The 24605-nt window shown below is 38.1% G+C and overlaps 1 protein-coding gene across 2 annotated transcripts in view; it reads left to right on the top strand.

Annotated features, from left to right (window-relative positions):
* The window catches only part of egfl6 (EGF-like-domain, multiple 6), a 108837-nt gene that overhangs the window by 23275 nt on the left and 60957 nt on the right, over window positions 1–24605 (top strand). For both annotated transcript variants that reach the window (XM_039743617.1, XM_039743618.1), the window contains exons 2-4: window positions 9924–10030; window positions 13558–13650; window positions 17066–17185. In XM_039743617.1, coding sequence (XP_039599551.1) covers window positions 9924–10030; window positions 13558–13650; window positions 17066–17185 — 320 coding nt within the window. The remainder of the gene's footprint in view (window positions 1–9923; window positions 10031–13557; window positions 13651–17065; window positions 17186–24605) is intronic.

Below are 24605 nucleotides of genomic sequence, written 5' to 3'. Positions count from 1 at the left end.
GCATAGAATAATTGGCTCTCTGTGCTTTCACAGATGAGAGCAGGTTCACGCTGAGTATGTGTGATAGACATGAAAGGGTCTAGAGAAGCTATGGAGAATGTTATGCTGTCTGTAACATCATTCAGCATGAGTGGTTTGGTGGTGGGTCAATGATGGTCTGGAGAGGCATATCCATGGAATGACACACAGACCTCTACGGGCTAGACAATGGCACCTTGACTGCCATTAGGTATCAGGTGCAGTGGGTCCTGGGTTCCTCCTGGTGCACAACAATGCCCGGCGTCATGTGGCAAGAGTAAGCAGGCAGTTCCTGGAGGATGAAGGAACTGATACCATTGACTGGCCCCCATGCACGCCTGACCTAAATCTAATAGAACACTTCTGAGACATTATGTTTTGGTCTATCCGATGCCGCCAGGTTGCACCTCAGACTGTCCAGGAGCTCAGTGGTGCTCTGGTCCAGATGTGGGAGGAGATCCCCCAGGACACCATCCGTCGTCTCATTAGGAGCATGCACTTTGATTTTCAGGGTGTCTTTGAATTCAGCCCTCTGTAGGTTGATAATTTTCATCAATTTCCATCAAACGATGTGGCATCCTTTTATTCCTTAAACATTACCCAGTTAACATCAGTATAGATATCCTGCAGGATTTTTTCCCATTGAGATCTGATGTGTTTTTTTTTTTTTGTTTTTTTTACAATTTTCCTTGAAATGTTAAAAAAACATCAAACTTACTCTTCATGTTTCAGCATGGAATACACTGTAGCCCAGATGTGCTGACATATTGTATCTACCTTCTTGGAGGACTTGCGATGAGTTACAGAGAGTTCAGAGTAAATTGGACTGATAGGGAAGCCTCAGTTTACCATTTTCCCACATAACAAGATAGACACAGTCTGTAAGAAACAGGCATCTGGATGAATAGTATATTGCATGTCTTATATACAATGTAGTTGGAAATACTGTATTACTATAAAACTAACGTAAATTTTCCTGGCATTTAGGGCATGTGTGGAAGGGCAATGCTGTTGAGCTGTTTAAGTGTCACCTGTTCTAGTCCATGTAAAGAAACAGGCATACTGGAGATATCATGTAACTGTTCTGGACTGGCCTGCACATGGCTGTCATACTGAGCAGAAGAAGAAGGTGACAAGAGAGCAGTGACTTTGACAGCTGATCTTTGATTGCTAGTAAAACACCCTAAAAGTATTTATGAGTCTTATCAACATATTATGTTAAAAAGTACATATGCAGAATGAAAAAGTCAAGTAGGTGCACTAACAAATATGAGCAAGGACAACTGTGCAGCATAGTGACAGATTGGTTAGTGATGCCACCTCTAAGGCCACAAGGACATGGAAATAGCTAGTTTTAATCTGTGTGTTTCTGGTATGCTCTCCTTGTGTCTACTGCAGAAGTGCTTCCTCTTTCAAGCCAAAAGGCAACCAGCCTGGTATGGGTGAGGGTGCCCTGGGATGGGCTGTTGTTTTTGTCAATAGTAAATCTGGAAAGGACAAACCAGACTTCGTAAATTAATTTAAGAAATATGTGTAAATAGTCTCAAAACATCTAAAAATTGAATGAATCAGAAACAAATAACCAGTTAAACATAATGCTAAATTAACTAACTAGAATGTTGTAGGTAGAACTGGCTTTAATATTAGAGATATCCATCTACAGTAGAAGATTCACCTATATATCCATTTGCAGCACTGGGATAATTGTGGGAAGTATCCTTAGACATGGCGCCAAATTACCACACGTATCCACACTCAGTCAAAGCCTTGATCCCAGCCAAGCTGGGCCTGTCAACTAACCTACCACTTACATGCTTGGCATTTGGAAGCAAGCCTAAGCAGACATCAGGAGAAAGTCCAAATTTAACAAAGACACTAACTAGGCCAGCATTCAAGTCTAATGGGGCCGTTAGGCAGCAGCAGTAAATCTGGAAAACCCTTTGTTTAACCCTTTGTTACCAATTAGACGTTTACATTTTCACATTTATATTCCCATGTGTCTCCTTCAGGGTCTTGTGTGCTGTCTTAAAGTTCAAACACTTGGTTCTGGTTTTAAATCTACTCTGAAATTCACATCCTGCTAATCTGATAATTTGTTTGTTTGTTTGCTTGATTGTTTGCTTATTTACTAGCTGGGATACCCATCCAAGACAGGTGTAGGGCAAAGTACACTCTATAGGTAAGCTATAAGTAATAATCTTTTATCTTTTAATATGATGTTCTTGTTCAGCAATGTGGTACACCAAATTTTGTCTTTTACAGTAATTTATTCACATCACTTCACTTCTATTTAAAGGTTTCATACAATATAAATTAATTCATCTAATGCCATGGTTTCTGTTGGCATCTTTTGTTTCACATTAAGTTTTCTGCCATGTTGTTCTTTCCTCAGTAGTTTCACCTTCATGTGCTACTGCCATAGCTCTGGCATCTTATCTGTGCCACACTGTCCTTTCTTCAGCTTCTTAAACCTGTGCCACAGCTGGAGCTCTGGCATTTCTTCTCTGCCACAAAGTCCTTTCTTCGGCTTCTTAAACCTGTGCCACAGCCATAGTTCTGGAATTTCTTCTCTGCCACCTGGCCCTTTCCTCAGTTAATATACGGTATAATAGTGCTTATTAAAAGTGATCCTAAATTGTCTCTAGTGTGTGTTTGGTGTGTGGGTGTGTATGTGCCCTACGGTGGGCTGGCGCCCTGCCCAGGGTTTGTTCCTGCCTTGCGCCCTGAGCTGGCTAGGATTGGCTCCAGCAGACCCCCCGTGACCCTGTGTTAGGATATAGCAGGTTGGAAAATGACTGACTGACTGACATTGTTATCTATAAAGAAATAATCAATTCTTCAGTAACAAAGATGTACTGGGGAGAAGAAGGAATATGCTTTTGAGTTTGAATTTAGAAACCTCCAAGGGATTGGTAAGTTATGATCAATTGCAAACTGTGTAATTTTTTTTGCAGTGTTAAATGTTATCACCCAGTGGCTGAAGACTTATCCAAACACAGTTAAAGTCTCAAGCCATTATAATTTTCTGAGTGTTCACATTAGGAATGGATGCACATATGTTTTGGATGAAGTCTCGGGTGCGTAGATATTTATCAGAATCACTTTACAATCAAATAAATTACCCATAACAATCACATATCACCCTCCAGAATCAGACACTACATCTGACATTGTTCTATGTATTACAATTCCCATACCTTTAGTTTTCTTTATATAGCAGGAGTGGAATATTTGGCCAGTCCAATCTCTTTGCACCCGAAACTGATCCCCGCTTAATAAGTGAGTCTCCTGTAAAAATACAATTTTGGCATTTAGAGTTGTTAGGTGAGAGAATACTGTCTCTTTAATTCATGATTGAGACCTTTGACATTCCAGCTCATAAAGTTCACTGTTTGGTCATAGAGACATTGCTTCTGAACTTTTGTTGACATTTTGTAGTCTTAAATTAAGGTAGTACATTATTACATAAGATAGCTTTAACCTTAATTTCCAATTTTGCCAGGAGTTATTGCTATGAAGCCTATTGTTATATTGGCACTTACAATTGTGGGCATAAAAAGGATAGCTTAGAAATAGCTTGCTCTCTGTCTCTTACACCCCCAGTGCCCCGCCTCTCCATTTTACCTTGGCAAGGTGAGGCTAGATGACACTTCACAAAGTCCCAGTTCCATCAAGAGACAGAGCATAATCCAAAACAAAACAAGCCCCCCAGCGGTGTAGAAGGATTAAAGTTGAGACATCTATTGGCAAAACAGCCCAAATACTTTAAACCTAGAATATGATCTTAAAAAGTACCGAAAAAATAAAACCAGGGAATTATGTTAAACAGTACCCATGGATAAACAGATAATGTATGATAGTACAATCCTAATATAATAAACCAAGGGTATGATGTTAAACAGTCCCCTTTGGGGAGAAACAAAAAGAAAAAAATATATATATTGATTGTAATTATGTCAAAATAGCCGAAAAGAAAATATAATGTATAATTATGGCAATAGTCTCATTACCAATAGACTAGAATGCAGGTAAAATCTTCTTTGCTTTGCAAGGACACAACGTGACTCACGATCTTATTTCAAAAAATATCAGATCAATTCTCTTAGCTCTTTTTCTCCTTCATCAGGAGAACTAAAAGTGTAGAACGTGCCTTGTATATCCACTTTCAATTTAGTAGGATACAAGAGGCTGTATCAGATTTCAACTTTGCATAAGCGCTGTTTAATGCTGTAAAATGTGCCACATTTAGCAGATGTTGAAGGTGGGAAATCACATATCAAATCAAATATAATTTCTTGTTTCAGTCTAAAAAGTTACATCAAATTTAATTTAGATTGCAATTTGTTAAAACGTACAATAAGTCTTCTAGGTTTTGAGGTATTCAATTCTCATATGCTGTAATATGCTGACATCTTGGTGTCTGATTTAAAGTCCTCTCCAATTATTTTTGAGAATAGTTCAGCTATGAATTTCACTGGGTTTAAACTTTCATGGTTTTCAGGGATATGAAAATATTCTGATATTATTCCATCTGTATCTATCTCCCATTGCAGCTAGTCTGTCTCCAAGGACTTTGCATTCGGAATTTGCAGCCGTTGGTTTTTCTCTAGCAGTAGATGCCAATTGCTCAACTATTTCTATTGAGTTGTGAACATTTGTTTACGTCTTCAAGCTAAGAACCAAGTGCTCTAAATTTATTCCCAAACTTACTCACATTTTTCTGTGTTTTTTCCTTAATTTTTTCTAGCTTGCCTTTTAAAGTTTCCTCAAAGCGACTGCTTAAACGTTTCTCCTGGTTTTTAATATGATGAAGCATCTTCTCTTATCTTGTTTATGTCCATTATATCTTTCCTTATATCTTTTATGTCCGCACCAAGAGCAGTAGTTATTGCAGTAATCATTGCAGTGATTGTTACCTTTAACTCAAACTGTTCGTTTCAGTTTTCTCCATGCTCCAGGGGTGGAATTGAGGCTGCTGATTCGCGGTGGGTAATTGACAGCAAGGATAGTAAAGCCAGTTAACCTTCTGAAATCAACAAGTTCTCCTAGCCAAGCTCACTTGCAGTTTTGCTTCCACTTTCTCTTTTGGCTGGAACGAATGCTTGAGCGTCAAGATCTATTCTTCTGCCTATCTGTTCCAGGTCAGTCTCTGGAAGGCCGTACCTTGAACTTGAGGCCTGTTTAGACTAAAGCAGAAGCTTTACCTGTCTTTTCCATTTCTTTCTGAGCCTTTTTTTGCTACTCATGCTTATATATACTTGCATTTACTTTAATTAAAGTCCCTCAGGTTCAGTAGTACAGGATACTTTGGGATAATAGTAAACAAAAAGGTAAAATAACGCCGTTGCTAACGGAGCTCCGCCCCAGACATTCATCTCCCGAAATGGGCGAGAAAGCATTTTAATTAAAGCATTTTGATCTGTGGCTGAGTCCCGCTGTTACTTTAGCACAACGACAAGTTCTGATAAAAGAATCAGTATAATCTAGATTAGTAGAATTCTTACTCCAAGGGTTTGTTTATCAGTAATTTGCAAGGACATGAGAAATAAAGCTAATCCCATACTTCTGTAATTAGCAGTGTTTTAACAAGTGTAATCAACAGCAGTTATTCAGTCATCTCCTTCATGGTACTGTTCATGGTACTGTTCTACTCATCCTGAACTGGCTTTGGCAATTTGACTTGACACAGTTGACCATTATCTTACACTGCATGAATGTGCACAGTATGTCCACTAAGGGGCAAGAAGCAAACCAGAAGACTGGACTACAGGGGTATTAGTTTAACCCAGAAGTAATGGGAATATTTATAATAAATCTGGAGATTTTTCTTTATATACTGAGATAGATTAACACATATAGGGACTGGAATCCCCAGTGGATTGTGGCCAGCCCCAGGTTTTGAAGTGCTGTAAATATTTAGCATTGTTTTAAGGTTATGTTTGATATATATTTAGGAATTCTTTTTTAACTATCATTTTGTTTATGTTTTGCTCATGTGGTGATATGTGAATAGGACATCGCTTTCATCTCTTTGTATTAGTGATTATGGGCAGTTACCTTTGCTGGACACCATTTCTTAAAATAAGCGTTCAGTGGTGTTCTCTCCCTTGTAACCTGTTGCTACTCCAGTACACACATTTGCCATCTTGACCTCATTCACTGTCCAATCTGCCACAGCTCTAACTGACTGCTGTTAGGATTCTGTGTGTTTAAAAAATTCCTGAGTTCTCCGTTCAGCTTCCTCTTGTTAATAGCCACTCCTGTTTTAGATTTTCTGAAGTGCTTCACCACATTTTGTGTTCATTTTTATTATAATTATTAAGTTATTAATGAAGTAATTATGTTTTTTCTGTTACCATTTTATCATTTTCCGCACAATGTTCAGTTGCCATCGTTATGATACGATATTGGTTACTGTGGAGCACGTTTCTGGAAACACAGTACTGTAATTAATGTTATCAACACAATAAAATGGAAAGCATCACATCAGACATATCACTATCCTAATGTCGAAATATTTCTTAAAATGCAGTCTTCTTTTGTGTGTTTAGTTTGGATTCCCTGGTTCCTGACTCTTCACTTTTGTCTCGTTACTATGATTTTTTTGATATGTGGTTCAGAAGAAGCAAGCTATTGGGCATATCTTAATGTCTGACTTTGGGTTTCTCAATCAGCCTTTCCTTGTAAAAGGCATAACAGCCGTTTGCTTGTTGAACTTTTTCACTCGTGCCATGTTGCATGCTTTTCCCATCCACTAGCTGAACAGAATATTCCAAATACTTAAAATGCTCAACTCAGTTAACTACTTTGGTAAAATAATTATTACTGGAGGAACCCTGGGTTTTAGTCTCGTCCAAATCATTCACATCAGTAACTTTTGATGGACTGTGGGTTCACATCTCAGTAAAGATTAAGGAGCCTTATACCTTTTATAAAAGGATTGTAAAAAACAACTCCAAGTTAATTTAGTCCCATGCAAATCAACATGTCAGTAAAATTCCATCATTTGAGTGATTCAGATAAGACAAAAATTACAGTGGTCCTCTGGTAATAAATACTTTACCCCACCTTCTGGTGTAACATTAATCCTGTTCGAACAGGGCTTAATAATGTTAAACTTTTCTCTTTCTTTTCCTCTGTTTGCACACCCAGGCCCATCTGCCATAAACTACCAAGGAGGGCCCACTCAAAAAAACAGCTGATTTTTTTGTTGCAGAATACAGCTAATGGTGTTCCTTTCCCTCTCTGCCCCCTAGAGGCTGTTCAGATCCATAGCCTCCAGTATTGACTAAAGTGTGGCTGCTGCTGTCATGAACACGTGTCTAAGTTTATGTTTGTGATTTTCTTTATTACTTCTTTATTTAAGAATGCTTTTTGAGATGTTATTACTAACCGTTTTGAATTTATTTTACTGCTTTTTACTCCACCATTTTGATTTTTTGGCCCACACCTTTGCGCACTGTTGTGGCCTAAGCACCACCACACAATTTTTAGTTGCCATACCCATTGCTGGTCACGTGGGTGGGATATGTAAAGTCATATGGAATGTCTTCATGCTCACACTATTTAAGATGGCGGCAGACAACACACGGCTTCCAAATTTTTGGATTCACCTTTTTGAAAATAAAACATCTTTCTTTACAATATAAAATGGGGAGTATTTGTTCTAGTTAATTTATAGACCAGTCACTTTATTTTTTTGTTTATGATTTTGGCTGTCATGAATATGTTTGTTATCTTAAGGATTACAGAGCTTAATATTTTATTTTTTACCAATAAAAATAATTTTTTATTGCTTTTTGATGACATCATCTTTCTGTTATTTTGTGTTTGCAGTCTTCATTATTGAGAAAGGGATTTTGGAGGGGGTGTGGCTTAAAGCATCATTTCTGCCATGATTGTTTAAGATGCCTGTATAGAGACACTAACATTCTCTATAAAAATCTCATTAGTTATATAAGGGAAAGTAATTTAGGCAATCAGAAACATTTACATCTTTGATTTTTGGGTTATTTTTTCTTCTTTGGCCTTCAGCATTTCTGTCTTGACTTTTACCTGTTTCATTCATTACTCTTTTGTTTAGTGCATTATGCATTATTTTCCGGTCCAATTCCCTAATCCTTCCAGGATAAATTCTCATTCCCATTGACAACACTAGAGTTTTGGTTTTTAATGCTCTTTATTCTTCTATTTTTCTGACCTTTTTGTCTGATCCTGACTATGCAAGGTTATTCTTCATTCAATTGTTGCTCCTCATTTTTGTCTTGTATTGCTTTCTTCTCTGCCTTCTGGCATTCTTATGGTCTAGATGCAATATTATAGCCCTGATGTAGGAAAGAATAGAGAGAAGCAATGAGTTGCATAAAACAATATTGCATAATTTTTGTATTATTCTATTGCTTGCTTACTCAGATTGGATTCACATTTTCCTAATTTTGGACAATATCTAAACCCGTAAAAAAATTTTAAAAAGTCAAAACATTGACCAGATAGACACATTTTTTTTCAGGTAACTGATGGGAACCCTAAAAGCAAAAAATTGCAAATGTTGTTTGAATAGGAATTTAAAAATATTTTTAACTCAGAAGAAAACAAAGCAAATCCTGGATAGCCGTTTTCACCAGCTGTCGAGAGGCTATGGAATGCCATACGTTGATCCAACAAATAAAAATAAGGAAAGTCTTTTTTGTGTTTTCAAGTTTAACATTGAAGGTTTTATTTAGTCATGTTTACATAAGAAAACATGAAAGTTGGCTTCTCAATTACATCCAGCAACAGACAGAAATACAGTATAATAAAACAAACAGAGACAAGACAGGTTAAAACGTACACAAAAATTCTTAAATATTTACATTATTTGAAAAGCAGATTCTTTGCTGACTACTTCTAGCAGTTTGATAGTGGATTTGTAGTGAAAATACATATGACGAGAAGTCAAGCAAAATGGCACCTTAAGCTTGCATGTTGTAATCTTTTGAATTAGCCCATCAAAGGTGTCATTTTTCTTGACTTCTCATTACATCCATAATGGCTAACATGGTACAACACCCAACTTCTGTGATAAACATGAAAAACTGCACACTTTTGGAAATGTTTTCTTATAATTAAAGCTACAGTATTCTTTATTAAAAAGATGTATGACACTAGTGTTATTTATCGCCAGAGTTTATGGAGCAGTAAAACTTTTGCTTTTCCTGACTGGTTAAGAATGTGTCCTATTTTCAGTGGTGCTTTCTGGTACACCCCACTGCCCTCAAGGTGTATCATTACCCAAGAGACAGACTGCCCAGCTTTTCTGAATTCCACGGACCATTGTTTATGTCTATTATTTTTGACTGCCACCTTCTACTCCTCTTTAAATCACTTGGAATTGCAATCCCAATTCAAAACTAGTCCTCTTCATTCACGTGCGTGGATGAACGGTGCTTGTCTTCTAAGAGAAGTGTTGCTGTTCATACTGGAGTTCAGTAATGCTGCTGAAATCTGGACTACTGGGGTTTTATACAAGGCGGATCAATCCCAATTTGTCTGAAATATTTTTGACACAGTTTCTCTTCCTTTGGCTTAGACAAATTAAGTCTTCATGCAGGTGCTGGGCCCAGCAGACATAAATACAGATCGCTTAGAAAGATAAAATAGCAAAGCAAGTAAAGGAAGAGTAGCTTGGCAAAAAAATAAATAACAGGCTACTCTCAAAGAACGGACACATTGTTAAATATTTTGCAGATAACATGTTTTGTATTTGCTTTTGGGAAACACACCTACAGCCATCCATTTTTAAAAGCCACTTAATCTGGCTGTCAGTTCAGAGGGAAGCATTAATTAAAAATGTTCTGAGTACTAAATATTTGATTACTGTATTGTTTTAATAATCTGATATGGTTGTGTTGATTTTGTTTTGTTAGGCAATATCGACAAACCACATTGGGAAACCAGCCTGGAGTGTGCCGCTATGGCTTAAAGATGGAATGCTGCTATGGGTGGAAGAAGAACAGCCAGGGACGCTGTGAAGGTAAAGAGACCAAATGCACAATGTCAGGGCAAATAAAAGGCCTGCTATGCCTTCTTTCTTATTATCTTTCAACTCGATCGGTATTTTATAGATTAGCTATCTATAATTATGTGCACTCAGCTAAATAATCGTCCCGTTAGACAGGTGAATTTCTAAAGAACAATGCAGGATAGACAGAGACAGCTTAAGGATCACTGCTAAAATTTTGGTTATTTTTGATATCATATGCATAGTTTTAATAAATATTCTGCCTATTTTGTATATGTGACATAAATAAGATAAAAGTAAAGCTTTAGTAGGATCCAAACTATGGATCTATAATCTGCAAAATTTCCCAACCGCCATACACCAGCATCAAGGTCACCCTATCAGACTATTAAATTCAAAACATCATTATGGTTTGTTCTAGTTTTGGCTTTTTTTTTTTTTTTCAAAATTAAATTATACATTATCGCTGGGAATGGATTTTTCTGGCCCTCAGAGCCATGAGATTGATCCATTAGTGAAAACCATTTGTTCTCAAGTTGTCAGCAAATAGCAGCTTTTATGTATTTATATATTCCATATATATATATGGAAGTGAAGGTCTGTGATATGGTTTGCATATTTGTAGCTGGAAATCCATGAAGGGAGAAAATGAGTCACGTATTTTATAAAAGTTTTTTTATTCCTAAGCTTTCAACATGCTACTAGTTATCATCATAAAATGATTCGACATACAGAAATAAAGACAATAAGACAATATGTAGCAAATGGGTGGGTGGGTAGGTGGATGTAGGGGAGAGGGGAAGATTAATGAGGTGGAGTTCAGAAGATGTTGGTCATAAAGTCTTATTTATTACGTGCATGTTCTTCTATTCAGATTTTCCTTCACTTTCAGCAGGCTTTATTATGTGATAGATTTCATTTTAAATGGATAAATTTGACATTTTTACCCATGACTCATTATGACAAAGTGAAAACATGTTTACAGAAAGCTTTGCAAATCAAAAACTTAGATCTGTCATTTGTATAAGTATTTAGACCCCTAATTCAGTACTTTGTGGAAGCCCCTTTGGTCGCAATTACAGCTTCAAGCTTCCTGGGTAAGTCTCTACAAGCTTTGCACAACTAAATTTGCACAGTTTCTCTCTTTTTTTCTGGCAGATCCTCTCAAGTTCCATTAGATTGCATGTTCCATGTCTCTAAACTGCCATCTTCAAGTCTCTCAACAGATGTTGTATGGGGTTTAAGTCTAGGCTGTGGCTGGCTTATGCTCATGGACAGTCAGATGCTTGTCCCAATGCCACTCCAGCATTGTCCTGGCTGTGTTCTTCAGGTCAGTGTTGTGCTGGATCTCTGGAGCAGGTTCTCTTCAAGGACCTCTCGATATTTGGCTGCATTCCTCCTTCGCTGAATTCTGACCAGTCTCCCTGTCCCTACCACTGAGAAGCACCCCCACAGCAGGATGCTGCCAGCACGATCCTTTACCATAGGGATGGTATTAGGCAGGTAATGAGTTGTGCCTAGTTTTTGCTAGACATAGTGCTGCCCACAAATTTTTATTTTTTTCTCATCAGACCAGAGAATCTTCTCCCAGACTCCATTCTGGATATCATATGCCTTTTACTGAAGAACCAATCTATCATAAATGCCTGATTGATTGAGTGCTGCTGTATTTTCTTCAATCTCAGCAGAGGACTTCTGAAGCTCTGTTAGAGTGACCATTGTGGTCTTGGTCACCTCCATGACAAAGCCCCTTCTTGCCTAGTTACTCAGTTTGGCCAGGCGGTCAACTCTAGGATGAATCCTGGTGGTTCCAGACTTCTTCCATTTCATAATTATTGTACTCTTGGGAACACCCAAAGCATTAGAAATGGTTTTATAGCCTTGTCTGATCTATGCCTCACCTATTGTGGAGGTCTACACATAGTTCCTTGGACTTGACTGCTTGGTTTTTGCCCTGACATTCAGTGTGAATTGCAGGACTTTATATACACAGAGGTATGTGCCTTTCTAAATGATGCCTAACAAATTCAGTTTGCTACGGATGGACTGCATTCAAGTTCAAAACACATCTCAAGGAGAATTAAAGCAAACGGGATTTACCTGACCACCATCAGGAGAGCTACAGCAAAGGGTCTAAATACTTACGTATATGAATGAGAAATTTCAGTTTTTGATTTGTAATACATTTGCAAACCTCCTTGAAAAAATGTTTTCATTTTGTCATTAAGGTTTATTAAGTGTAAATTGATGGGCAAAAATGGCAAATATATCCATTTAAAATAAAATTTGCAACACAAAATAAATGTGCGGAAAGTGAAGGAGTCTGAATGTTTTCTGAATCCATTGTATTTATGTCTGTGAGTGCACACTTGTGTTTATTATTTCCTCATGGGAATTAACAAAGTATACCAAATCAAAAATCAAAGCAGATAGATAGATAGTTGGTATAGTAGGCAAGATAGATAGATAGTTGGTATAGTAGGCAAGATAGATAGATAGTTGGTATAGTAGGCAAGATAGATAGATAGTTGGTATAGTAGGCTAGATAGATAGATAGTTGGTATAGTAGGCTAGATAGATAGTTGGTATAGTAGGCTAGATAGAGAGAGAGATGGTGTAGTAGGCTGGCTAGATAGGTAGATTGATTACTACCCATAGGATACAATCAGCAAACCAGAAGTACCATTTTGAACTGCAATCTCCTTAATGCCCAAAAAGAAACTGTACTTGTCTCCATTTAGAACCTTTCAGGGGGACAATACTAGAAGATGTGGTGTTCTTACCACCATCATGCCCTTCTTGGCTGTGTTTAACATCTCCTGAACATACAATGATTTCTCAGATGCAGGTTCTGGACTTGAGATGTATGGTTTCTTCCTAATTGGAGAAGATGAGAAAATTTTAGGCATCTGGGGGTTCTTACACTCTCCCCAGTGGTCCTAAGATTCTAGTAACAGCAGGTCACTTATATCTGTGCAGTTATTTCTGACTACCACATCTTTGGTTGCTTTTTCTAACAAATGTATCTTTCCAACATGAAAGTACAGTACACTTATTTTGAATGAACAAGCTCATTCATTTTTGAGTTATATCATTTACAAAGCACAAACAGAAGGCTGAAATAGGAGCTACCTAGAGTGTATATGTGTTATACTAAAGCCTTAGTAATGGAGGCTTTATTAACAGAGGGTTGTCTTCTGTAGAAATTGTTAGAAAATAACGGATAGGTTATAAAGGAGAAATCAAGCATGCATCAGGAACAGATGGGAAGCAGACTTTTATAAGTCAACAACCTGCACAGCCAGACCTAAGGAGATTGACGTAGCTAAAGAGATACTCCAACAAAATGAAGGTAGATAGTTTTTTTTCTCCTTAAGGATTCAGCCTGTGACCTACTAAAAAAAGTAAGTGCTCTGATGCATGTGATCTGTTATTTTTCTTTTTTCTGACACATGCTAAATGAAATGTCAGCTGTCAGTTTGGTTACTAACACAAAAGGGTGACAGGTATTTATCTGCTTTCTTTTTCTACATTTCCAGCTCTTTGTCAACATGGCTGCAAGTATGGCGAATGTGTTGGTCCAAACAAATGTAAATGCTTCCCTGGATTTACTGGGAAAACTTGCAATCAAGGTTGGTTACCAAGAAATTACTTTTTTGTTTTCTTTGTAAAGGCTTGATATTCTGATAATGGCACAGCAAATATCAGGGATCTCCTGTTTATTAAAGGCCCATACTGCTTGTATGCAAAACAAACCCCCATTCCCTCAAACCTCATCTGGCTCCTTGGTAAACTGGAGGGCTGCAACAACTAATGTTATTAATAACTATTCATGATGCAAACTGTTATATAACAAATATTATTGATTTGTTGCCTTGTTACTTACTATGTGCATCATTTCACTGACAAGAAGTAACAATAATCACATTTTGAGATATGGGATTCAAAAGTAGTATTTCTTAACCACTTGGCTACCATCAGTGGATTGTGAGTTAGTATTGTTTATATTATTAGTGAGCCACAGTGGGTCCCCGATCTGACAAATGTGCTCGATTCCCCTTTTCCACCTTTAACAAATCTCACTTGATTCACAAAGGGGGACCTAACCCCCTGTCTTAAAATTGTGCTTGATTTACCAAGGGGTTATCCCCCACCCCGCCATGATCTGTCATGAAGACACTTCAATGGGAAACAGCCGGTTGTGACAACCAAAAAGGTTGAGAAACTTCTCAGAAGTGTGGACTCATTTCACCTTCACACCTGTTATGAAATGTATGTTATGCAAGATCTGAAAAAATAAGCCCACTCAGTACAGAAACAAAGCTATGGCAAGGGAGCACCTGAAAAGAAACACATAGAGAGTAATGCTGATCCCTCACTCACTGACCCAGTTGATAATCTAGAGGCACTCCCTTTGTCACTTTCTTCTTTCTGGCAGGTCAAAATCCTTAACCAACAATACAGAATAATAATAATAATAATAATAGTTTATTTTATTTATAGGTGCCTTCCTTTCAAGACACACAAGGACACCTTACAGAGCACATTAATAACAACAGTCACAACATAAAATTAATAAAATATTACCGCACAATAAAACCAGAATAAATACAATAATAAAATTGAATTTAAATTTATCAGCTAAAATTATCAGACAGAATAAGCCATGTTAAAAAGATGTATTTTAAGATGAGATTTAAAGGTAGGAAGAGAGTCAATATCACGAATGTCTTGTAGGAGAGAGTTCCAGAGGCGAGGGGCCACTCAGCTGAAAGCTCTAAACCCCATGGTAGTCAAGAGAGCAGGAGGTATAATAAGATTCATAGAAGAAGAAGATCTAAGTTATATGAGAAGGATTGGAGATTTTGACGAAGATCAGAAAGATAAGGAGGTGCCAGATTATGGAGGGTCTTGTAAGTAATTAGCAGAATCTTAAAATCAATGTGATTTTTAATAGGGAGCCAAAGAAGCTGCTGAAGGACCGGAGTAAGGTATGCAGGGTCGGCTTATATTGAATGCCAGACTGTAGGAAAGTGTGTCATACTCAGTTCATCTCACACAGTGCCATCTAAAAGATTAAATTAAAGAATACACACTAGGCAACTTTTGCTGACACTTAACAAAGGTGTAATCCAGATGGCGAGTTCTGTTTTGTTTTTTGTCAAAAGCAATGTAAGTGTAAATCTAGACCTGCTGTAGCAGTTAGCAGCTGATATGAACTTTTGCACACTTATTGCATTTCTTAAATCTGATAAGATGGTCTATAGATGGTCTATTGAAATAATAACTGACAAACTAGTTAATTACATTGGCAATAACAGGTTGAAACCAAGATGGTAAAGAAGGCAGATTTCTTCACCTGTCAAGAAGCAACTTCGAGCAAAAATGTCCCTCAGCTTAAGCTCCAGTTCTGATTTCTCACTGGTCTCACTTCAGTTTAACTTTTGTAATTTTGTCTTCCAGTAAAATAAAAACTATTGTACTGTAAAGTGTGGCCTGCAGGGGTGCCCAGATCTTCAAACCTGACCAAGACAGATGCAGGACACAAGTTCAGCACATACTTTTTTACTTTTTATTGTGGGAAATGCTTCCCATCATTTTCCACCTGCTCAACACAGTTCACAAGCACATTACACAATCTTTTTCTTCTCCTTATCGCTGTTTTTTTTTGTCTTCCACCTTCTATTCTTCCAGCAAGTTTCATCCTCTTCCTCCCCTCTCCTTTTATCCTACACCCATGAGTACTACTGGTGGCCCATTAGTGTGGTCCAGAAGCACTTCTGGGTGAGGCGGAAGCCCAACAAAGTATGGTTCCATAGTCCCTGCAGCACCCCCTGGTGGCACCCATGGAACCCAACAGGTCTGCGCAAAACTCCAACTCCCATGGAGTCCTGAAGCAGTCCAAAGCAGTCCGAGGGACCTCTGCAACCCAATGGGGCTATCATCTAGCACTAACGGGGAGATAAAGCCCTGTGTGTGTTCTCTCCCCTACTCCTTCCATTACACAGTTGGGTAAGGGGCTCAAAAGGGCCACAAAAGACACATAGCTGCAAACAATGTTCATGATGACAGTAGGACAACACCAGCAATAAAAAAGATCAATTAATACAATTGAAAGTAAGAATGGCTCACTAAATGTAAAACCAGTTAGAATGAAACATTTCAGCTGCTGGGTCCCATAACTCTGAACCTAACTTATCCAATGCCACTCCTTCCTTTAAATCAACAAATTCACACGTAGTCTTTGGTGTAATGCATGGCTCCTCTCACCTTGTTCCTCTTCAGGTTCACACAGAATGATCACTTCTCACACTCTGTTGTGCATATGCAGATGCTGGTCGACTTCTAGCGATGTCCTCTTCAGGATGTGGCATCTCATTGCTCTTTACTCACAAATCTCTCTGCACTTTCTCACCCTCTCCTCAGCTCCCCCCAGCTACACAGATTCTTCTCAATACGTCTTCTGCCAGGATGGTTCCCCAAGCTCCTTTCCTCCACTAAAGGCCATTCCACAGAGAGGCTGTCCTCACACCATCTTAACACTGAGCTGCAGGACCCCATATAGTAATTGCATGTTGTTGACAGACCCTCTGAAAAGAATAAACATCCATTTCTTTATGGGACAGTCACTATCACTCCAGGTGGCTGATCCCAGTCCATCAGTAAATGCTTTGTCTATACGTGTAGCCCAAACCAAAGTCATGAATAAGTTTGGAACTTAGGCTGAGTGCTGCCTTTGGGGGTCAGTTACTAAGCTGACTTACTAGTTTTGTTGAAGGAGCAGTCCTTGATTGACCTTAACAAGAAGAGAAGATGCTGTTAGCTAAGTAAATTCGTCCTTTAATGACACAGGGGGTTCAAAGTCTGAGCCAACAGTCATCAGTGAACTTCCATATCACCACATTTTTATTAGACAGTTTATGTGTTTTATATTACAGCATAATTTCTGCTCTTTTTGTAACAAGGGCCTTACAGTTAGTTTAATGTGTACAAAGTAGTAATCAGGAACTGTTAATGCATCCAACGCTATTATGTCATTTTGCTCAGATCTCAATGAATGTGGGCTGAAACCACGTCCCTGTGAACACAGGTGCATGAACACACATGGGAGCTACAAATGCTACTGCCTGAATGGCTACATGCTCATGCCTGACGGATCCTGTGCCAGTAAGTATGTCGTATACTGTCTGGAACCTTTTCAGTTTACTGTTATTTAGCGTAATTTGTAATTTAATTCCTCAGCTCCTCTATGATATTAACATCCGACTTGGTCTTTACAGGTCCAGTGTATTCACACTCAATAAATTACCATCATCATACTTTAAAAATGATTTGACTGTCAGGAGGAATATTACAAATTTGACACGATTCATTGCCATCCCCCTGAGTTGGGCTAAGCACAGCCACTGTTAAGCTGCAATTTTGTAATGAAATTCAGGAGAGCAGATTGCTTTTCATCTGTAAAAATGCAATTTAGTACATAGAGAGTGTAATGCAATCTGTTCTTGGCATGAACAATCTTTCATGTGGTTTTGATTTACATTAAAAATTACAAATTGACCCTCCCTTATCATGGCCATTCCCTAGCCCCTATCCCTTTGAGGTAGAGACAAAACACTGAATAATGTGGTCTTTAAAAAGTAGGAACAGGGTGCCAGCCACTGTAAAGAAAGACAATCATTTGCGTAACTTTGTACTTATTTATTTTCAGTCATTCATTTTTTTTTAATTAATAGAGGGGAGTGGTGGTGCTGCTGTTAGCCTTGCTATCTCTTTGTGGAATTAATATGGGGGAGTCATTCCCAGACAGTCATTCCTGCTCAACAAATTACTAGTAGAGTCATCTTTTCAAATAATAGAGTACAGATTTCCTATTCTTTAAAAAACAATCTTCCTACCATTTCAATTTGAATGGTGTTAGATTTGTTCCTCAAAACATGGTCAAACATGACCAAAGAAGCAACTTTTTCTTTCAACAGCTGGATTTGTCATCCCTTCTTGATGCCAGAGGATGACATTAAAGCTGATTGATTGAAAATGAATGACTGTCCTGGAATGACAGCCTTGATGTTGCTCCAGGAATAACAGACACTCAACAGTATCAGATGGACGACCGCCTGAGACCTCCTGACTTGAAATCAAACCCCGGCCCAGTCTCTGGCTATGTGCAATTTGAGAGTTGTATCGATCCCTCCATTTTTATTCCATCACTAAGTGGCAGCTCTAAATTGTCCATTCTGTGGGTGTGTATATATGAAGGTACCCTAGTTGTCCCATACATGATTGGCTCCTTTCATCCGGAAAACTGATATCACTCTAACGATCAATCAAAGGAATGACATTAGCAGGGAAATAAATAAAGTAAAGGTGCACTGTGGTTAGCGCTGCTTCCTTATGGGTCCTGTCTCCTGGTGTCAGAGTCCACGTGTTGTCATTGTCCGAGTGGTCTGCACATTCTTTTAATGTCTGCATTGGGTTTTTTTCCATGCATTCTGGCTTTCCCACCACAACCCCAAAAATGTGCAGGTTACATTAACTGATATCTTCATACTTGACGTGGGCCCTGCGGTGGACTGGCCCCCTGTCTACAGCTGTTTTTCTAATGCATTGCACCAATGGTGTCAGGATAGACTTTAACCCCTATATAGCCTAAAATAGAAAAGGCTGTTTTTATAAAGTCATAAAGCATCCAAACTAGTCCATAAATTTACTGTACCAATATTAAAAAATATTTAATAAAAAAAGATAGTAATGTCCTTGTAGAAGAAAGCAGGAAGTGTCTTACACAAAAGGCTGGAAACTATTTTTCTAAGGCTGATAATAGAAGGTGTCAAAGAAGAGACAAGTGTGCCCCAAAAATATTTGGAACAGCCACTCGTATATTGTTTCCTGGATGCAAAAGAGTGAATTGTTGTGTACATTTGAGTTCAGAACAGAACTGTCTTGATGAGACAAAGTAGATGAGTACAGGAAATGATGTCATCAGGGCTGGAACCAGACATGACATCGTTAGGGCTGGAAGTGATGTCATCAGCCCCAGAACTGGAAGTGACATCCTCAGGGGGCGGAACCAGAAGTGGTGTCCTCAGAACCAGGCGAAATTTCTTGTAATCGGTCTGCAGTGGAAAGAGAGAAGGGGTCAGTGCACTCTGCCACCATCTGGTCTGGCGTGGAATCACCTTCATTTAGGCCCTTTAACTACCTCCCATGCACACGTGTGTGACAAAGGATTCAACACGAAAATGCAAAAGTACGGCAAGGTAGACCACCAGGGGCTTGGAAATCTCAGCACATTCACGTCTCTTGAATTACAGCCCACAAGTCATGATGGGTGAGCAAATAATTAAATACTGTACGTAAAGCAAATTCGTGTACAGTAGTTTAAGCCCAAATTCAAGATGAATATGCCACACATCACAACATTTATTTTTTTCTCTGCAGTGAGTGTTAAATCGCCTCTTACTATAAATGTGTAGTGTGTTGACTGAGATGGTGTAGTTGATAGAAATGGCACTGATTTATATTCCTTGTATTGATTAGATACTTTGAAAACAGTTTAGTATGGGATTTGTCATGGTGCATCATTTACTGCTGTGTAAGAAGACATTAACAAACACTTTATTCTGTCTTAATAACATTTACAAAGCACAAACAGCAGGGAGGAGTGTATCTGTGTTACAATAAAGCCTTAGCAATGGAGGCTTTATTAAGAGAGTTTTGTGTGACGTGGTGATAGGAGACTAATTCATGCAAGTCCTTAAAGCCCCATTCTGAAGTCTTACTGATTTATTTCTCTTTACTGTAAAATATTTGATTTTTAGAAATTTATTTTTAAATTTACAAAAACAACTTTTAATGTTACAATACTGTATGTGTTAAAGCCTTATTGACTTAATTCAGTGACACCAAGGAACTCCATTTTACAGTAAATATGTCTCTCTGTGGACATTCTCTCCTGCTCGTTCCTAGTGGTCGGTTTCACTGCTTTCCCCTTTCCCTCCGTTAACAGTTTAGCCAAACCTACAGGAGTCATTGGTATGGTGGTCACCTTGTTCAAGGGGGACGTTTCCAAAGAGCTCTCAGACTGGAAGAAAGTGTAAACTTAGGAACAAGCAGTGAACTTTAAACCACAAGTTTTAGCCGTGACCCACAGAGTGCTATACTGACACTGTGCACTATATAAAATAAAGATTGCTTCATCGATTGTACTTCATTTAGCATGTTTTATACTCTTTTCAGGAAAGTGCCACACTTGCACTTGTTAGGATTAGGATCACATTTGTATCCTTTTAGTATCTTTTATTAATATAAAGTGCAAAGATTCTTTTGCTTATTCAAACATGGTTAAAAAACAGCACTTTATATAATGACTGAAATATGACTCCAAATCTAAGAATGATGAGAAAAAATATATATATACAGCTATACATTCCTTGTTAATTTAAAAACAAATGCAGAAATTATTACTGTGTTAAAAGTAACATATTATGCCTTTCTCAGTGAACAAAATTCAAAGCACTTTACAAAGTGGTCATTAAAGCATAGATAGATAGATAGATAGATAGATAGATAGATAGATAGATAGATAGATAGATAGATAGATAGATAGATAGATAGATAGATAGATAGATAGATAGATAGAAAATTTAATATTGTTTTTTGTATCAGTACCCTGATACGTCAGCATACGTATCGACAGAGGGGACTGGGCGGTCTCATAGTTTGTAATCCCTGCAGATTTTATTTTTTTCTCCAGCCGTCTGGAGTTTTTTTTTTTTTGCTTTTTCTGTCCTCCCTGGCCATCGGACCTTACCCTTATTCTATGTTAATTAATGTTGACTTATTTTATTTTCTTACTGTGTCTTTTATTTTTCTATTCTTCATTATGTAAAGCACTTTGAGCTACATTTTTGTGTGAAAATGTGCTATATAAATAAATGTTGTTGTTGTTGTTATTTTGCTGCTGGATTATGTGAATTTCCCCTTGGGATTAATAAAGTATCTATCTATCTATCTATCTATCTAATACTGAAGAACATTGCAGGGTTACAGCAACAGACAAAAAAGGCACAAATTTACATTTAACAACAATTATAATAATCTTAAACTTAAGTATGCTAACAAGGTTCAAATGCACATACTGGATAAGAAGAATTATCTTTAAATAAATAAACAAAGTGGCAGCACAGTGGTGCAGTGGTAGCGCTGCTGCCTCGCTGTTAGGAGACCCGGGTTCGCTTCCTGGGTCCTCCCTGCGTGGAGTTTGCATGTTCTCCTCATGTGTGCGTGGGTTTCCTCCGGGTGCTCCGGTTTCCTCCCACAGTCCAAAGACATGCAGGTTAGGTGCACTGGCAATCCTAAATTGTCCCTAGTGTGTGTGTGTGTGTCCTGCGGTGGGCTGGCGCCCTGCCTGGGGTTTGTTTCCTGTCTTGTGCCCTATGTTGGCTGGGATTGGCTCTGGCAGACCCCCATGATCCTGTAGTGAGGATATAGTGGGTTGGATAATGGATGGATGGATGAATAAATAAACTAAGTGTAAAGTGATTAGAACTGCACATACCTATAAATTACCATTTTACATTACTCAGCATCAGTAATTAGCACAGTATACTGGACATAGCATTTTTATCTGTTAAGATGTACACTTGTCCTACTCAGTACCATACAGGATACAGGGAACCAGACCAGCTCAGCTGAGGGGTGACACATTATAGAGTCGGATAGCTTAGGATCTGTCCAGGAGAATAAGAAGCTTCCTGAGCGACCTCTGTTCTCTTACAGTGCAACACTTAGATTCTGATTACATCCCAAGTGTATTATTATCATTAAATTTTAAAAGCCTGATATCAAATTTCATAAATGTGATATAAAATTGACAAAATATGATGTGAGAGTTTAATGTATATTAATGTATATTAGCATTTAAGCTCTCGTATCAAATTTCAAACCCGATATCAAATTTTAAAACCTTAATATCAAATTTCAAAAGCTCGATATATTTTAAAAGCATGACATCAAATTTCCAAACCTCAATATCAAATTTAAAAGCTTGATATCAAACTTTAAAATGTTTATATCAAAAGCATATCAAATTTTAAACAGTTGATATCAAACTTCAAACGCTTGATATCAAGTTTTTAAAAGCATGATATCAAATTTTATAAATCATGACATCAAATTTCATAGACATGATATCAAAATGACAAAATACGATGTGAGAGTTTAAAATGCATATATACAAGAATTTATGCTATCATATTAAATTTCAAAAGATCAATATCAAATTTTAAAAACTAGATATGAAATTTCAAAAGCATGATATCAAATTTTAACCACTTGAAACTGAACGTTAAAAGCATGATATCAAATTTCAAAAGCTTGACATCAGATTTTAAAAACATGATATGGAATAATAAGCCCGATATCGCTACACACCCCCTAAACCATGTATACGTGCTGCTAGTCAAAGATTTCTGGACATTAAACCACAGAAGGTCTTCTATCAGTCCACAAAAAATAAATAAAAAACCAGAAGGATCTACCATTTAACTGCGTCCTTTATTGTCAGACTACAAATGTAAATTATATGGCGCTCACATGTATTGTTAAATTGGTCAGATATTACGATAGTGTCACTTGTATTTCATATTGTAGCGGGCAGCTGCTCTGCCCACCAATGCCAACTGCCAAAGGCTTTTTGCTTATTATGTCATTCTTGTATAGCACAGTCACTCACCGTTGGCTGGAATTCTTTTGCGACTTTACAGTTTTGACATTTTTATTGTTACTGAAGCTGCTTATTTGTATGATGAAATGACTGCACATACTATGTCTGATAAATCCCACGACAATGTAAGGAAACAAAATTGTTCTCCTTCTTTCAGAGTATGAAGGTGCAATTTTATGCTTGCACAAAGCAATTCTGGCACAAGTGGGCTGTAGGCTTAGGATTCAGTAACAAATGGCAGCCAGTGAAATGTGTGCTTCCTTTTATACAAAAGAAGTTAAAGTAACTCAAAAGGATGGCACAGTTTCTAATGTGTTACATTTTATAATTAGTAATTATATATCACCAGTAACGGCGGACTGCACGATAATGTGCAGTGAATACACTTGACTTGAGTATTCATAGTTTTCATACTTTCTCTTTATGTTTAGCATTCGTTTGTTCAGAGGTTGATGCGCATGCTGCTGCTCATGTGACTGAGCAGCTCGTTTTCGGCCCACTTCTTCTCTTCTTCTGTCGGCATATTTTCACGCTAAAATTAATTAAGTCAGTGTTTGTTTTGCAATTACTTAGTATGTTTTTGTTAATTTTTCACTTAAGTTGGCACTTAACTCTTCAATCTGCCTCAAGAATGGTTTAAGATATGAAGAGGTAGGGGAATTGATGGCGAAGGTGGTAGGAAATGAAAATGGCACCTGTACGCATGCGCCACACGGCCAACCTGTTGGCTGCTGCCGAGAGTTGTTTCTACAATAAAATAAAAATAGTAATAAAAATCAACACCCCGAAAGTAGAGGTCACATAGTATATGTGTACCAAATTTCAGGTCAATAAGTTTGCGAGCTACCGGTGATTTAAAATCCTGGACAGACAAACGGATAGCCACGTTAGCATATTATGTATGAAGATGTTACTTTTTTTGTGAGTAAGGTAAGGCTGGTGGCTGCTGAGAACCTAAGGTTTAACTGTGCACTTTGCAGAGAATGTGAGCAGTTTCCATCAGTGTAGTTCTTGGGCTACTGATCTCGATCTCCAGATCTTTAAATTTGCTCTGTTTTTCAGCTTCTTTGAGTTAAATGTTGTTCTCATCTGGGACTGCTACATGGATCAGCAGACATTGTTTTTCCTTATTATGATGGACCACCATAGCAGGATAGTCAGCCTAAATTGTAAAATCAGTTTGCACTGCCATGGTGGAGTCTCTGATTTTGGCAATTGCTGTTGGCTTTGTCCTCCTAGGACATCATAGATTGTGATGCTTTACATATTCTGTGTAGAAGCCAGACCTTCACTCTAGGAAATGGTATGACTGATCCTCTATTCAGCTTTTTTTTTCACCTTATACAGTTTCTCATATTAGGAATTTGTTAGTTTTTGTCAGCCATCGTACAGTGCCCCTGGAGCAATTGAAGGGCCCAGCAGAGTAGGATCTCTTTTGGCAGTGATGGGGTTTCGAACCGGCAACCTTCGGGATTCCAGCACAGATCCTTAGCCTCAGAGCCACCACTCCGACCCTGAAGTGCACATTTTGCACTTGCTGTCAACTGGCTGCTTCAAGATGTTCCACTGCTGGCACCTGGTGTTGAGTGCCTGGTCCTGAGCTATGATAATTAGACTTTCCGTTTTGCCTTAAGCTTGGGACTGTTCAGACCTGTCACACTTTCACTCCAGTCCGTGAATGGCCTGTCAAGACTGTGGTAGAACTGGTCGTGCAGCACCTTGTTTCTCAGCAGGTGGATCTTCTTGACTTTACTGTTGGTCAGGAGTCTTAGCTTCATCACAGATTGGTCACCGTGCTTTGCTGGCAAGAACTTGCCCTTGATTTCCTTTGCATCTGATATGAAGGAGAATTTTGTTCTG

This window comes from Polypterus senegalus, chromosome 2, assembly GCF_016835505.1.
Source record: "Polypterus senegalus isolate Bchr_013 chromosome 2, ASM1683550v1, whole genome shotgun sequence".
NCBI lineage: Eukaryota > Metazoa > Chordata > Cladistia > Polypteriformes > Polypteridae > Polypterus > Polypterus senegalus.
Note: the sequence above shows the minus strand (reverse complement) of the source record. Positions and strands in the feature narration are given on the sequence as shown.